Source organism: Geotrypetes seraphini, chromosome 6 (genome assembly GCF_902459505.1).
Source record: "Geotrypetes seraphini chromosome 6, aGeoSer1.1, whole genome shotgun sequence".
Classification (NCBI taxonomy): domain Eukaryota; kingdom Metazoa; phylum Chordata; class Amphibia; order Gymnophiona; family Dermophiidae; genus Geotrypetes; species Geotrypetes seraphini.
Window position 1 is genome coordinate 246125746 of NC_047089.1, and position 16916 is coordinate 246142661.

Here is a 16916-nt window from a genome sequence, read left to right on the forward strand (position 1 = left end):
CGAGGAGGGACTTTGACACCCCCTTATTTATAGAATCGGAGCTGAAATGACTGTCCATCCCTAAAATACATTTAACTGCCAACACTATAGGTGCCAGTTGGGAGTGTGTGGTGCAGGGGGGTTAGAGCTACAGCTGTGGGTTCAAATCCATCGTTGCTCCTTGTGACCCTGGGCAAATCACTTAATCCCCTCATTGCCCAGGTACACTAGATAGAGTTTGAGCCCACTGGGTCATATAGGGAAATATGATACTGAATACTTAGGATATAAGTGGTATAAAATAAAATATTTTACCCCTCTCAGCTACCTACAAAAAAACACAGTTCTCTCCGTGTCCGCAGTTAAGTGAGCTATCTGAAAATTCCTCCTCCTGAGCAGCAGAGACGGTGTGACTCAGATACCGCAGGGTGTGTAACACTATAATCATCAAATTCACTTCCAAGTACAGTACGGCTTAAACCCGTCCCCTGCAATAAAGCGTGTCTAATGAAAGCCCCCCCCCCCAGGCTACCTGAGCTGAACGCTGAGTGCTGGAGGCAGCAGCCTGCGTCCTATCCTTCCGATCTGTGCTGGGTACACGCCAACCAGCTCAATCACCGTGATGTGTCTCAGGTCCAAGCCGCACTGTGCTTGCTAAACCGGGAAAGACAAAATTCATGATATGAAAGCAGTGCATGCAAATAGATCTCATGCATATTCACGGGGGAAATCCTGAAAACCCGACTGGATTGTGGCCCTTGAGGAGGGACTTTGATATCCCTGATATAGCACTTGGACAAGGAGGTTGTGAGTTCAAATCCCATGCTGCTCCTTGAGACCCTGGGCAACTCAATCAATCCTCTGTTGCCCCAGATCAGAGATGTCAAAGTCCCTCCTCGAGGGCCGCAATCCAGTCGGGTTTTCAGGATTTCCCCTCTGAACATGCATGAGATCTATTAGCATACAATGAAAGCAGTGCATGCAAATAGATCTCATGCATATTCACTGGGGAAATCCAGAAAACCCGACTGGATTGCGGCCCTCGAGGAGGGACTTTGACACCCCTGGTGTAGAGTTACTAGATTTTTCCTTCTGGTAAAAGAGGATGCGTGGCCCCAAATGGAACAATTGAGCCTGGGAGATGTATGCCCGCAACACTACCCGATAATGACATTCCCTGTATTTATTGATTTAAAAATTTATATACCGCATATAACTATGCAGTCTCCATATCACATACATAAAATCGTATTTCCCTGCGATTACCACATATAACATAGACATGTCTAAACAACATCATTAATCATCCCTGTTATAAACAGGAGTAGAACACAAATTCAGTCCATTCAGAAATACAATCAAACTTTAACTCATGCATTGCAAAAGAGCTCTAAAAGGCAGTTATCAACTGAAATATCGCTTAGTACAGTGGTACCTCGGTTTACGAGTGTACCGGTTTGCGAGTGTTTTGCAAGACGAGCAAAACATTCGCAAAATCGACGCCTCGGAAACCGAGCGCACCTTGATTTGCGAGCGCCCCCCCCCCCCCCGCTAACCGGAATCCTCCCCCCCCCCGTGATCCGGCACCCCTCCCCGCTGTCATCGGGCCCCCCGCCGCGACCTGAGGTCCCCCAACCCACCCAAACCCTCTTCTTATTTCAGTGTAGCCTGCGCACCGGCACCGGCACCAGGAGAGAGAGAGAGAGAGGGTTCGGGTGGATTGGGAGACCTCAGGTCGCGGATCGCGGGGGGGAGGGTGCCGGTTCGCAGGGGGGGCCTTCGGGGGGAGCAATGCCGGTTCTTGTGGGGGGGGGGGGAGCAGCGCTGCTGGCCTCAGGTGGGGGGGGGGTTGGAGGGTGGGAACCTATCAAAGCGAGTTTCCATTGTTTCCTATGGGGAATCTCGCTTTGATAAACGAGCATTTTGGATGACGAGCATGCTCCTGGAACGGATTATGCTCGGAATCCAAGGTACCACCATATTGGCAAATAATTGGGTTTTCAGCATTTTCTTAAAATTCATCCTCCCCACGCAAAACCGCAGGATACCAGGCAAGGCATTCCATAATTCTACGCCAGCCACAGATATCATTGATGCTTCGATCCTGCACCACGGGGTGGGGGGTGGGGATATCTCGGATTGCAGTGGCTAAAACAGTATCTGAAATTGGAACATGCAGTTCCGCTTCCCATGCCGTTCGAATGAAAGTATATTGTTTGGGAGGCATAAGTTGTGAGAGCAACTTGCGTAAACTAGAGATAGAAGGCTGTAAAGTGTAGTTACTTACCTGTAACGTAGGTTCTCCTAGGACAAGCAGGATGAGTCAGCCACATATGGGTGTTGTCCCAACAGCTCCCAATTTGCGGATAAGCTCTCCAATAGCTCAGAGAGATTTTTTTTTTCTCTGAGCAAGTGCAGTGCCTGGGCCCCACCGGGCATGCCCGAGCCCTACCCATTTCCCCCTGCTTCCCCCTAATCCCCAGTCTTTAGTTTCCGCCCGTTCCCATCGGTCGGATTTTCTACAGCTCTCCATTACAACTTTTCTACTCATCACCTTGAAGATGCCTGAATCATCTAAAGAAACAACTGGGATGCAGGAGGAGGATGAACACACTGGATCCTCATGAATTGTGCGCCCACTGATTGGATCCGGCGCTCAAGGTTTCCGTGTTGCTTGCATTGTGCTGTAACTGCCTGTGAGCACTCTTTTATTTTTTTTAAACACTATTTATTCAATATCTTAAAAGCAATTCACATTCCTTTCCCACAGGTGAGCCAGTCACGTGACATTCTTATCACGTCTGCCACCGTGGCCATTTCCCATGAAAACGTGCAAGGGCAGAAACTTTTTAAAAGAACCCTCATATATATGTATATAAAAAAAAAACCAGGATATCTGATTGTGTTTGCTTAGAATTAACCGGAATCTATGGTAAATATCTCAACTTTCCCCACCTTTCAATAACACAACAGTTCATGGGAACTTATCGATACAGAAAAAGAGAAAGAATGATCAACTCTCCCCGAACCCTGTATTTTTTTTTTTTTTCGCGCTTCTGGGAAATGGAACCAGTGAGCTGTTGCTTTATTGTGCGTAAAAGTTGTCCTTAGAGAACGCCAAGGTCCCTCACAGTCAATAAGCCACCTAGTACAAAAGTAAACACGTTTTTTTTTTTTACTTGTCCGTTGTTCTGAAACTCTAAGGCTCTGTGTATATGTGCGAAATCTGAAAAGCCTTTTCCAGGTCTGCCCAATCAAGCAGAGAGACGCTACAATGGCTAAAACAACGAGGAAAAGGCGGGAATGTTTAAGGGGATGGGACTTGATATACAGTGTTCCCCCCGCGAAGTCACGGTTCGCGAATTGCAGATTTGCTCTTTCGCGGTCTGCACCGACCGCCTCTTCCTGTAATAAAGTCAGGCTACACCAATCAGGAGCTGTGTGTCAAAGCAGCTCCTGATTATAGCCCGACTTTACTACAGGAAGAGATGGCTGGAGCAGACCGCGAGTGATTTTATTCACCTGCCGATGCTCCAGCTGCCTTCTCCTGCCTCCCCTGCCTTTTCACAGGCGAAAAACTGCATTCGCAGTTTTTTTTTTAATTGGAAGCCCCGCAAATTTCGGGGGAGTACTGTACAGTGGTGTAGGGAGGAGGGGGGGGGGCCGCCCCAGACGCCATCCTTGTGGGGGGTGCCGGAACCTCTCTGCCACACTTGCGCCCTCCCCTCTTTAAATCTTCGGCAGCACGAGTAACTTCTCCGGCCTGCTGCTCGCGCCAGCTTCTCTCCCCTCTGAAATCGCTTCTGGGTCGCGGAACCAGGAAGTGACATCAGAGAGGAAGCAAATGCTGGAGTGAGCAGCAGACCAGAGAAGCTGATCATGCTGGCAAACATTTAAAGAGGACAGGGGAGGGGGGAAAGGGAAGGCGTGAGTGTGGCATGGGGGGGTGCAGGAGTGGCAAGGGTGGTGAAAATGAGGGGGGCGGAGGGGGCACCTCCTACCCTTGCTATACCACCACTGATATATACCGCCTTTTTGTGGTTACAGTCAAACCGGTTTACATATTCAGGTACTTATTTGTACCTGGGCAATAGAGGGTCAAGTGACTTACCCAAAGTCACAGGAATCGAACCTGGTTCTCAGCTCACTGCATTAATCATTAGATTACACTTCTCCCTCCGTATTCACTATGATAGGGGATTAAAAGACCCGCGAATACAGAAAAAACACGAATAACTTTTTGCTATGTTATTCGCTGTTTTCTATTAAAAACCATCGTGAATATGGTGAAGCCGCGAATACCTGGACTGTTCCCGAAGGAGAGGCAAAACACGGTGAAGAAACGGCTGGGAATCTGCGATTTTCTCTATGCAAGCTGATGTAATTTGTGGGGAGGAGCCAGCAAACCAAAAAAAACGCGAATAATCGAAACCGCGAATGCTGAAACTGCAAATACAGAGGGAGAAGTGTACTCCTCCACTCATTAGAATTAGAATTTCTTTTTCTAATCCTACAGAATATAAAAATATGTTTTCAAACCAAGTTTATCCAATTGTAAGCAAATTTCTAGATTTGAAAGGTAAAATCTATAAATGCTGAGTTATCAGTGGCACGCCTCATTGCATGAGGATGATGGAGCTTTGATATGACCGGGGCCCGTGTGTAACCCATGAACTTTGAATTTGCAAACCTGGGGTCCTATTAGGCTATTTTTCTGCAGGAAAATCTGGACCCATGGCCATGACCCCCCCAGGCCCGCCCAGTTCCGCCCCCTTAACCTGTTCGTGCATCGGGACGGCGTCTGTGCGTGCACATGACATCACCATGTTGCAGCCATCCCAACGTCAGACGCTTTTCAAAACCCGGACGCTTTTCATAACCCGGGTTTTGGAAAGCTGTCCAGACCCCCGGGCAGGTCCTCAATAGGAGGACATGTCCGGGGAACTTCTGGACGTCTGGTAGCCCCTAGGCCCTATGAAATGTTCTCACAGAATATTAATTCGGAGAGAACAGTCCCTTACCTGCAGCAATCCCAGCTGTAATCTGTAGTAAAAGTTGGCCGCAGAGGGCGTCGAGACAATTAACAATCTCCTTTTTTCATAAAACTGGTCGAGCAGGGCAGCTGCAGTTCTCACAGCAATATTAACGTTCATGTCTGGAATTGAACCGACAGAAGAGAGGGTTAAACGCAGGGAAGGGGTGATGGTCCGCCATGGAGTCTGGCGAGCTAAACTGATTCTGAACAACTGGATAGAGGGAGATAGGGAGACGTTCTTTGCAGTCCATAAGAACCAAAGGTCATCTGACTCTGGTCCATATTGTTCTGATGCCCCTAGTCTGATGTGACTCTGTCTCCAGGGGTAGACTACAAACTAGAGAATGACACGGTGACAAAATTCATCACCGTCCCCGTCCCCGCGGATAACCGCGGGAAATAATCCCATGTCATTTTCTAGTGGCTATTTCAACCTCGGTCCTTCTACACCAGCATTCTTCAAAGCAAAGCTTGCGGGTCAGTGGTTGTGGCCTTTCATGCTCTGATTCTTATGTGAGCCAAGGATAATGAAGCCATTGTGACATCACTGATGTGATTGGCTCTTAGGCACTGGTGGAATGAGGCATTATGACATCACAATATCTGCTCTGGATACCAGAGACTGTCATTCTTCAATGTCTATTTCAATCTCAGTCCTTCTACACCAGCATTCTTCAAAGCAAAGCTTTGGTCAGTGGTTGTGGCCATTAATACTCTGATTCTTCCCTCTTTCCTTACAGAATGACATGAAGATGGCTTCCTGCGGTTATCCGCGGGGACGGGAACGGTGATGAATTTTGTCACCGTGTCATTCTCTACTACAAACCAGAAAAAGGAGCGGGAAGCACATCGGACTCAAGGACTATCAGTTTATTAAAACCATATAAATAGCTAAAACATAGATAAAGAATAATGCAAGTCTAACATAGAGTCTAGTACCTCACAGCGTTCTTCGGACACTACGTTGATTTGCAGGCTTATGTCTACATATCGAGAGTATTCTTTCTTTTTTTTTTAAGTTCAAATATTTTTATTGGTTTTATATACATGAGAACTACAGTATAATTGAGAAGCTTCCGAAGAAGCTAAGGAGGGCGCCATCTACTGGACGCAGTCGGAACACCCCCGAGGAAGGCTTTTTCAAGCCGAAACACGGACCGTGTTGGGGAGTCCAGTACAAAAAGGATCAGAGACTCTAAGTTAGGCCTGCATTTTTCTTTATATATGTTTAAGCTATTTATATGGTTTTAATAAACTGATAGTCCTTGAGTCTGATGTGCTTCCCACTCCTTTTTCTGGCTGTGTTTTCCTTGTTGTTGTAGAATCCAGGGACAGACTGCCACAAAGTAAGAATGGACTCCACCTGTCCGAGGTGACATGGAGTCATTGCGCTACCGTGAGTGACTTTCACTCTTCTGCTACAAGAGGGTCCAGACTCTTTGTTAAACAACAAAAGACCTTCAAGGTTGTAGCATTTTTTTTCCGGGTCTTGCCGCCGTCTGAATAGAAAGAACCGACGTTTCAGCGATCACGCCGTGGCTTTCTACAGGGTGTGCTGTGAGGTCAGCAGGGTGTCTTTCTATATAGTGGGCCCACGGACCTGATTGAGAACAGGGCAGTCTGTGGGTCAAGAAATTATAAGCAGCAACATTCTAGAGCTCAGATTGTGACATCATAAAGCCTCATTCAACCAATGCCTAAGCTCCATCCTCATCTGCACAAGCCAGGTATGCCAGCGGGGAGCGATGTTGCCTCAAGGCTCTCACAAAAAGAGCATGCTTTGCTGAAGGCAGTAGAATAGTAAGGGGGAGTGGTCCGCCCTGGGCACCGTCTTGGTGAGGGCGCCAGAACCCATCCTCCTAGCCGCCCTCCCCCTACCACGCACGCCCCTTCCATTCCCCGTTCCTGGCTTGAGCACCAACCCCCAACCTGCTGCTCGTGCCAGCGTCGGCTCGTCCTCTGACATCACTTCCCGGACCTGCGCCTAGGAAATGATGTCAGAGAGAGAGCCGATGCCAACGCGGGCAGCAAGTTGGTGATGCCGCTTGCACTGGGAACGTTAAAGAGGTACGGGGGAAGGAGGAGGAGGGCAGGGAAGGAGCGGGTGGGGGAGGGGCGCCTCTCACCCTCGCTACGCCACTGCCTGATGGAAAAATGCCGAAACCCCTGTTCTGCTGTTCCTGAACGAGAGTGGTCACCCTCCAGAACCAAAGGAAAAAGAGCAGAGTGAAAAGAGACGTCCAGTTGCATGCAAGAGCCCCCCATGGGTCAGACTAGGAGACTGATGTACTCACTCACAGGAACAGGTCGGTTCCGATCCGGACCAGGCTTGGTTATATTGGCACACCCGGGCTGGACTTCCCTGCAGCTCATAGCCACTAACGCAGGAGAACTCGCACGTGGCGCCATAATTATCACCGTCTCCGGAACACCTGATGTAGCCGTTCTCTGGGGCGTTCAGCTTCCCGCATCGCCTGACTTGAAAAACACATAGAAATGCCGATTCAGCCCAAGATGCTGGGATAATATTTGATTGCAAATGCTACATGCCACCTCGCAGAGGCGTCTTCCATTTCCTGCACTAGCCACAGAGGTTGCACTTACAGCCACCAGAGGAGGAGAGAAGTATTGTCCAACTTAAAAAGTCCAACTTAAAAGCCCACCTCTTCGAGTCTACTTGTGGGCCAGCGGCGTGTATTCCTGCAGTTATGGCGGCTAGCAGCGCCGACGGGCAGGGAGCAGCAGCGGTTGCAGGCGGCAGAGTGAAATCCCCGACGGACAAGGCCAAGCAGCCTGTCTAGAGTGCTGCCGGCCCAACGCTGCTTCGGATGAAGGTAGGGCTCGCTCAGGGTCGGCGTGGAGGGAAAGATGGAGGGTCAGCAGGGGTTCAGCCGTGAGGTGGGGGTGGGGGGATGCTCATGGGTTCTACTGCACAAGGGATGGGAGGGAGGGAGGGAAGGATGGATAGAAGCTGTGCAAGGGTTCTGCTGCATAAGGGATGGGAAGGAAGGATAGAAGCTGGGCAAGGCTTCCCGAGGGATGGGAGGGAGGGAAGGATAGAAGCTTGGGCAAGGCTTCCCGGGATGGGAGGGAGGGAAGGATAGAAGCTGGGCAAACTTCTGCTGCACAGGGGGATGGGAAGGAGGGAGATGAGGAAAGATGCTGCACATATGGGGGAGAGAAAGGAAGGAGGAAGAATTGGGGTGAAGGAGAGGAAGGGAGAGATGATCATGTGCATACCCCGAAAATAAGACCTAGTGCCTTTTTTGGGCCCCAAATGAATATATGACACTGTCTTATTTTTGGGGAAACACAGTACCATCTGCACCATAAGGCCTGTCTAGGCACCTTTGACCCTGGAAGATTTTTCGTGCATTTCCCAGAAACAATTTGCAGATAGTACTGCAGGTACCCTTCTCCGGAGCTTTGTCTTCTATTCACAAAATCACAAGAGTTTGTCTGTCGATTTGCAGGATGTACACGCTCAGAATTCAGCTGGCATCTAATGAAAAGTGTGGTCTTCAGCGGCAAGCTCCCTGCTGCCCATTAAGGAGGGACCCTGCAGTGTCACGTGCAGTGCTAGAGTTGCCATATGTCCAGGAAATCCCGGACACGGTCCTCTTTGTAGAAGACTGTCTGGGTGCCCGGAAGGATTTCCAAAACCCAACAGTTTGTCCAGATTTTGGAAATCCTGAGCTCGCAGGCCACGACTGGAAGCCTTTGCGCATGGGTGGCCGTCACTGTGATGATGTCATATGCACGTGCGCCGACATCCGTGCATGCGCGAAGGCTTCCAAATGCTGCCTTTGAGTTCGGGGAGTTGGGGGGGCCCAGTCAAACAGGGCACAAAGATGGAGGGGTGCAAAAATTACTCAGCCCATCATCTCCGCTCATTGGTGGTGGTAAAGAACACAGAGCAGGGGAGGAAAGGGGTGCTGATGGGCCAGTGGCATTGCTACAGGCCTCAGTGGGCACAGGACCACCCATTTTTGACTCAGGCCTACCCAGCAGCAACACCACACTGCCCTCTCTCCCTATCCTCCACTGGCGGTCCATTATCTGCCCCTCTCTCTGAACCCCCTCCTCAGTGTACCTCAGAGGCGATTCATTTTTGCTGTCTGCACCAGTTCCATAGGCTTCCTGTTGCCAGTGAGGAAACAGGAAGTAATGTTACAAAGGCACGACATGGCAGAAAGAAGCCTAAAGGACCAACTGGGCACAACGGGGAGAGAGTTCAAAGAGAGGGGGAACTGCCGGTCTGCGGGTGGGGTATTGGGGAAAGAGGAAGATATGTTGGGTCCTCCTAATGCCATCTGCTGTATTCCTTGGGACATCAGCTCAGTTTGATTCAGAGAAGAAACTGACCCAAATTATCAAGCAGGACCCTTGTCAGGAACGTGCAATTAAGCCGCAGTGCTGCAGAAAGTTCTAGAAGACACCTACCTTGGACTCGAACAGTAAACTTGCAGGAGGCTTTATTTTCAGCTCTGTCAAACACCGTGTACTGGATTTTATGGTGCCCCTCAGGAAACTCTGACCCTGGGGGGAGACCTTTCAGGATCACACTGTAAAACAAAACACCTGTCATGAAGAGGTGCCCCCCGGTCCACCATCTCCTCTCACTGGCAGCGGCAAGGTAGGTGGAGTGGGGGAGGTGCCGGTGGGTGAGTCACACAGGCTGCAGTTAAGCCCGGTAGGGTCCCCTCTACACCTCTTACGGCACCGCTAAAGTGCGTGGCTCATTTAAATATCTGTTACACTTAAGTGTGTTGACCCCTGAGGCAGGCGAATCTTTTGCTGAAACACAGTGCCATGTCGAGTCCTTGGCATATATTTGTTTGTTGTGGACTTATACTGTAGGGTCATGAAATGGTTAACTGTTGTTTAAAATATTGCTCTGGTCTACATAGCTGAAGAAAGTGTACAATCTATTGACTTCATCTGCCTGAAATGTATGTCCCTACCTTACCACATTGTAAGCTGAATAGATAAGAGTTTGAGCCATGATGTACCCTGCCCTTCTGTACATTTAACATTTAGAACTGTAAGAGTTAGATAAGTGACCTGCTAGTGTGAGCTTAGGACCAATAATAATTGTAGAAAAGTTATAGAAGTAACAAATGAAAATTGTAGTTTTTGCATATATTAGTTTGCAAAAAGGGCATAAAAGTCCGTGTATTTCCTGTTTCTGGCACTCTAGTAGGCAGGCTATTAACTGCACTAGAGTCCGGTATACCGTAATAAATTTCTTGTACTTTCTTCACTCCTCTGACTTTGTGTGTCCAAGTGACCTTTCAATACAATAAACTTGTCATCTGGTTATTCTCCTAGTGGAAGCCTGTTGCCCAGCCCTACTCTTCTTCCGTGGTGTGTTTTTCATACACTATTGGAGAAATTCTAAAAAGAAACACTTAGATGGAAATACTCCAATCCATGAACAAACAAACCAAAAACTGCAGGCTTTGTACACGGTGCAGGCAAACTTTATTGGTGACAAATAAATCTTTATGTAAAAACCTTTTACCAGGCAAAGGACCCAACACGGTCCGTGTTTCGGACAACCTTCATCAGGGGTCCATGGTGATAAAGGAAAAAAGGAAAATGTAAAAAGGAGCCTGGGAAAAATAGCATTTGGTGACACGCTAAAAAAACCGCCAAAATTCAGTGTAAATCCATGTCACCACAATGCAATCCTTCAGGTATCGGGAAAGAGTTTATAATAATTTCTTCAAAGCTTCAGCGGAGCCACTTAGCGCGCAAACCATCTCATCGCACTAAGCTTTATACTCCCGATTCGTCATTAGCTTAAATGCATTGATAATTTTGAATTTTTAAAAGTTTTTTTTAAAATATACTCGTATATGTCCAAACACCCAGGGGCTAAGGGTGTCACAGCATGTAAAAGGGGAGCCTTGATAAAGCCTAATACCGGCGAAACATGTCGGATTATTTTCCCTGGCCGACGGACATGATCATTTAAAGATAAGTTCATTTATATATTTTAAAAAACTTTTTAAAAAGTCAAAATTATCAATGCATTTGAGTAAGCTAATGACGAATCGGGAGTATAAAGCTTAGGGCGATGAGATGGTTTGAGCGCTAAGTAGCTCCGCTGAAGCTTTGAAGAAATTATTATAAGCTCTTTCCTGATACCCGGAGGATTGCTTTGTGGTGGAAATTTGTTTAAATGCTTTGGGGTTTTATAGTGATGCTTATATGAGTAGCCACTCCATATCGTAGCATCAGGGCATCCAGATTTTGTCCTAGAAGACTGACGTAAATCCGCATCACTGCGCCTAAGCAATGCATTCAACTAACAGTATTCTATAAGTTGTGCCTGCATGTGGAAGACAACAAGACTATGTCCAGCCCACGTTCCACTCGTGTGCACCCGCCTCATAATTGTGTACTGTGTCACTTATGCATGTCCTCAAAGAATAATTCTTAGGGTGCTTGTGCGTAGTTATAGATTCATCTTTGATTATATGTACTTCATCTCTCCACTGAGGTTCATAGACAACCCCGCGAAAGACAAAGGCGCGCGCCGACAACTGAGCGCAAGATGGAGGCGTGCGCCGAAGAAAATTACAGTTTTTAGGGACTCCGACGGGGGGTTTTGTTGGGGAGCCCCCCCAGTTTACTTAATAGAGATCGCGCCGGCGTTGTGGGGGGTTTGAGGGGTTGTAACCCTCCACATTTTACTGTAAACTTAACTTTTTCCCTAAAAACAGGGAAAAAGTGAAGTTTTCAGTAAAATGTGGGTGGTACAACCCCCCAAACCCCCCACAACGTGGTGCGATCTCTATTAAGTAAAGTGGGGGGGTTCCCCCCCACACACCCCCGTCGGAGCCCTAAAAACAGTAATTTTCTGCGGCGTGCACCTCCACACTGTGCTCAATTGTCTGCGTGCGCCTTTGTCCTGGCGCGCTTTTGACCTGACACCCTCCACTGACGTTCTGTCCAAACGATGTCCCCAAATACATCTACGTACAAGTTGCAATTAAAGGTCTCTGCCTTCTTATCACTGCATGCACTCTTATACCTGTAGACCAGTGGTCTTCAACTCAAACCCTTTGCAGGGCCGCATTTTGGATTTGTAGGTATTTGGAGGGCCGCAGAAAAAAAATAGTTAATGTCTTATTAAAGAAATGACAATTTTGCATGAGGTAAAACTCCTTATAGTTTATAAATCTTCCCCCCTCCCCTGAAGGCCTGCATGTTCCCCACTTCTTTGCAGCGTCCTCCAGCTTCCCCCCCTGGCCTCCCAGTCTTAGTTTCAGCTAATTACCGCAGCCTGCAGAGAGAATTGCCGGTGATGTAACGTTCCTTGCAGGCTGCCATCGGCCTCCGCAACACGTTCCCTCTGCTGCATTCCGCCACTCCTCTGACGTCAGGGGCAGGATTGCGGCAGAGGGACCATGCTGCTGAGGACCACGGAAGCCTTCAAGGATCGCTGCAGCACCGGCAATCCTCTCTGCAGGCCGCAGTAATTATCTGAAGGTAAGAGTGGGAGGCCAGGGGAAAGTCAGAGGACACTGCAAAGAGCGAGCAGCACTAGTAGAGGCGCGGGCCGCAAAATAGTACCTGGCGGGCCGCAACTTTGAGACCACTGCTGTAGACCATGTGGTCATTTTATAAATGCAGAGTTTACCCCCCCAGGAATGGCCCCCAGAAAATCCAGGTTCTAGCACATTCCTTTGGGCTGAAGGGGAAATAACTTTGACCGCCTTCTGAGGAGAGAATTCTTCCTTCATCAAATGAAATGTCACAATGTTTGTGGAGACAGCGCTAAGCAGCTTGCCAGAAGGGTCGAAGACCACAAAACCTGACTTGGATAGGGATCAATGTGATATGAGCGGCCACGTTTCTACGGTTGTAGCCGAGCTGTGTCTTTACCAGCCTAAAACATAGGCCAGGATTCACTAAACCTCCAAACCGTGCACGATCCGTTTCCGGCCAACGAATTCAGTAAAGGCCTGCATGCAAATGGGGACGATCATTAATACGCCCCCTATCCACGCCAGAGCGATCCCCGCTCATGCGCACACCCTGGCAGTAGTGACAGGCCTTTCTTTTTAAAGACGCATTCGGAGTACAATAGACCTTCTAACGACGGTAATGGAAACCTGTTCCTTGCCATCTTTTAGTCATTTTAATCTATTTTACAAGTACCTGACTATTTATTTTTTCGTTCCCCTCCCTTTTGTTTTGATCCTTCTCCCTCTCTTTGTCTTCATTTAAAATGTATTTCTGCCCTTTTCCATCTGGTATCGGTATGTTAATGTTTGTCAGTGCATTTTGATTGTTTGTAATATTAATTGTAATTCGTTTTTAACTTGTTCTTTTTATTCTTTGTTCTCATATGATGTAAAACCGCTTTGAATTTTGATAAGGCGGTATATCAAAGTTTTAAATAAACCTGAAACCTGACAGGAGAAGCAGCCTCCTGTCACTGCTGTCAGGGCTTCTGCCGGCTTTTTAACAATCAACCCCCCCCCCTGCCCAACTAGTGCCCCGAACCCCACAAAAAATTTGCCCCGCAGCCTGTTCTCTGCTGCCCCGAATCTGCCTGCCCCGACTCTCCCGCTCTCGCCCTGAATCTCTCCTGCCCTTCCCGCACTGGGAGCCTGTGGTTTTAACCCGCTGACTAATGTGAAACATTCATCGGAGAGTGTATGTAGAGAATGACATGGGATGGGGACAAATTTTGTCACCGTCTCTCCGTTAGTGAAGCGCCAGATTTCATGATAAGGACATGGGAACGTACAACTCCTGAAGCAGGCACATTCACTGAAACATGGCCAGGTCAAATCGTAAGAATAGCCATACTGGGTTAGACCAATCCAGGTCACAAGGACCTACCGGAAACCCAAAGAGTAACAAGATTCCAAAACCCCATAGAGTTGCAGGATTCTGGAATCCTAAAAAGTAGCATGCTACCGGTCCCAGGGCAGGCAGTGGCTTCCTCCACGTCTGTAGACTATGGACTTTTCCTCCAGGAACTTAGCTAAACCTTTTTGTAACCCCACAATTGCCCATCCTTATCCTTGGATGTAGAACTAACCTTTATGTGGCTCTTTTTTTTTTGCTCATTCTCCCTGTTTTGTTGGCTTACCAGTAGATAAGATTGGATTAGTTCATATGGAAAATATAATTTGAAGGAATGATATAAATTTGTATGAAATAGTTTATTGTGATTTATATTGCACTGAATGTATTTTTATATTATTCTATTGTATTGATTATTTGATTCTTTCAATAAAAATTGTTATAAACTAAATCAAAATAACTGGGCAGACTAGACCAAAGAGTTTTTCAGACAATATCTTACCATGAGGTTAATACAGAAAAGAATAATAAATGTGAAAATTGCCTTTTACCCCATAAATCTGGCCCTCTAGCGCAGTTTGATAAAAGGGGCCCTAAACGATGTAGCTGAATTGTACAGTTGTTGGAAGGAGATGGCGGTGGGGGGGGGGGGGGGAAGAGCATTTACATTCAAAACAAACCAAAAGGTTGAGAGGGCTTGCGCTTACTCAGTCAGAATTCCGTCGGCGGTATCCCTGCCCTCAGGCGTGTCCCAGAAAACTCTCACCGTTAGCTTGTTAGGTTCCGCAATTTTTTCCTTGATGCTCGGACACTGGATTCTGGGTGGTTCCACATCTGGAAAAGTGAGCATGGGAAACGTTAAGTGAGGAATGAGCGGGGTGGGGTGGGGGTGGGGGGTAGACCGAGGGGACGGCAGCCTTTAGAGCAGTGATTCCCAACCCTGTCCTGGAGGAACACCAGGCCAATCGGGTTTTCAGGCTAGCCCTAATGAATATGCATGAAAGAGATTTGCATATGATGGAAGTGATAGGCATGCAAATTTGCTTCATGCATATTCATTAGGGCTAGCCTGAAAACCCGATGGGCCTGGTGTTCCTCCAGGACAGGGTTGGGAACCACTGCTTTAGAGGACCACGTGAAGGTCAGTACCATCCTTAGCAAGCTACAAAATGGCGTAATTTCAAAACAAGAAACGCAAAGAGCTCTATCGGCCTTCGGTGAGAAATTAATAAGTAAAACATTTAACTCAAAGCAATGGAAACAAACTGCTATCCTATATAATAAAACGCTAGCCACGCATGCGCACTCAGACCTGCGTGATCTGTAATCCCTGATCCGTAGGTCCGTGGCCAGAGTGCGTATGCGGCGGACAGATCGGGAAAGCACAGCACAGCCGGCGACTCCCCCCCCTCCCGCCCTCACTCACTGCCAAAACCACCAAAGCACTGCACCGCGCTAACGCTGGCTTTGCTGTCTTCTGTCCACTGCGGCCCGCCCTCTCTGTCTACTTCCTGTTTCCACTAGGGTTGGCCGCAGTGGATAGAAGACGCCGAAGCCAGCCGTTCCTCCGGGGGGGGGGGTCTGGGAGGAGAGGGATCACGGCCACTCAGCGCCCCCGCCGAGGAGCCCAGCAACTTTCCGCTGCCCGGGACCCGAGTCATTTGCCGCCCCCCCCCATCTTCCCTTCCCGCGGGCCCGACTGGCGATTTAAGCAGCGGGTGCAGCAGTCTTCACACGCTAGTTCTGAAAATATTTGCGTAAAACATATTTAAAATGATCATAAGTCAGGTTAATTACGTTTTCTGTGCACAAATATACTTCCTAAGGTCTCGGCGGCCACAAGTTGCCCCACCCTGGGATAAGGCCTGGAGTAGAACGGGTAGAAGTGGATCCATCTTTCACTCCGTCAAAAACGACAAAGACTAGGGGACACTCGATGAAGTTACAGGGACATATTTTTAAAACCGATTGGAGGAAATTTTTTTTTTCACTCAGAAAATAGTTAAGCTCTGGAACGCGTTGCCAGAGGTTGCGGTAAGAGCGGGTAGCGTAGCTGGTTTTAGGAAATGTTTGGACAAGTTCCTGGAGGAAAAGTCCATAGTCTCTTATTGAGAAAGACATGGGGAAGTGTAGAAAAAACATAGAGGTTTATCCGCCCCGTAAATTACCAGGAGAGTCATTTACCTGTAGTACTGCAGGTTATTGACCTCTACGGTGCATGAAGGACGCAGCTCGTGATCAATTTTGCAAGCTCAGTTAACTACAAGCCACAGTATTAAATTTACATACTAATGAGCTGTTTTGTATTTCATTACTATGTAACACATGGACCTATAAGAACATAAGAGATGCCGCTGCTGGGTCAGACCAGTGGTCCATCGCGCCCAGCAGTCCGCTCACGCGGCGGCCCTTTTGGTCAAAGACCAGTGCCCTAACTGAGACTAGCCTTACTAGCGTACGACCTTGTTCAGTAGGAACTTGTCTGACTTTGTCTTGAATCCCTGGAGATTGTTTTCCCCTAGATCAGACATGGGCAACTCCGGTCCTCGAGGGCCGGAATCCAATCGGGTTTTCAAGATTTCCCCAATGCAAATGCATGAGATCCAATTCCCCCCACTATCAAACATTCAGGAAGTTAACTAAAATCTACCTTTTTGACAAATTCCTCTGATTTATCCTCCCTCCTCCTCCCTTCTCTTCTGACCTCTCCCCCCCTAGACCCTTACCACCTCATGTAACACTGCTATTTGTAACACCGCTGTATCTAACTTATAGCAAATGTAACTACTCCGAACATATAACCTAGCTGCTAAAATAACTTCACCGAATATTTATCGTCTAAAATGTAAAGGTAACTTGACCGAATTTGTATCGTCTAAAATGTAAATGTAACATTACTGAAATTTGTAACTTCGCTGTAAATGTACAGTCTCTTCATCTGTTAACCGCATAGAACTTCCATGGTAATGCGGTATACAAGAATAAAGTTATTATTATTATTATTTGCATGCACTGCTTTCAATGCATATTCATTGGGGAAATCCTGAAAACCCGACTGGATTCCGGCCTCGAG

The 16916-nt window shown here is 47.8% G+C and overlaps 1 protein-coding gene across 3 annotated transcripts in view; it reads right to left on the minus strand.

Annotated features, from left to right (window-relative positions):
* SRPX (sushi repeat containing protein X-linked) overlaps positions 1–16916 on the minus strand; it is a 143307-nt gene that overhangs the window by 2612 nt on the left and 123779 nt on the right. For all 3 annotated transcript variants that reach the window (XM_033949610.1, XM_033949609.1, XM_033949611.1), the window contains 5 exons: positions 14551–14677; positions 9458–9579; positions 7313–7492; positions 5001–5134; positions 512–633 (listed from right to left, as the gene is read on the minus strand). In XM_033949610.1, coding sequence (XP_033805501.1) covers positions 512–633; positions 5001–5134; positions 7313–7492; positions 9458–9579; positions 14551–14677 — 685 coding nt within the window. The remainder of the gene's footprint in view (positions 1–511; positions 634–5000; positions 5135–7312; positions 7493–9457; positions 9580–14550; positions 14678–16916) is intronic.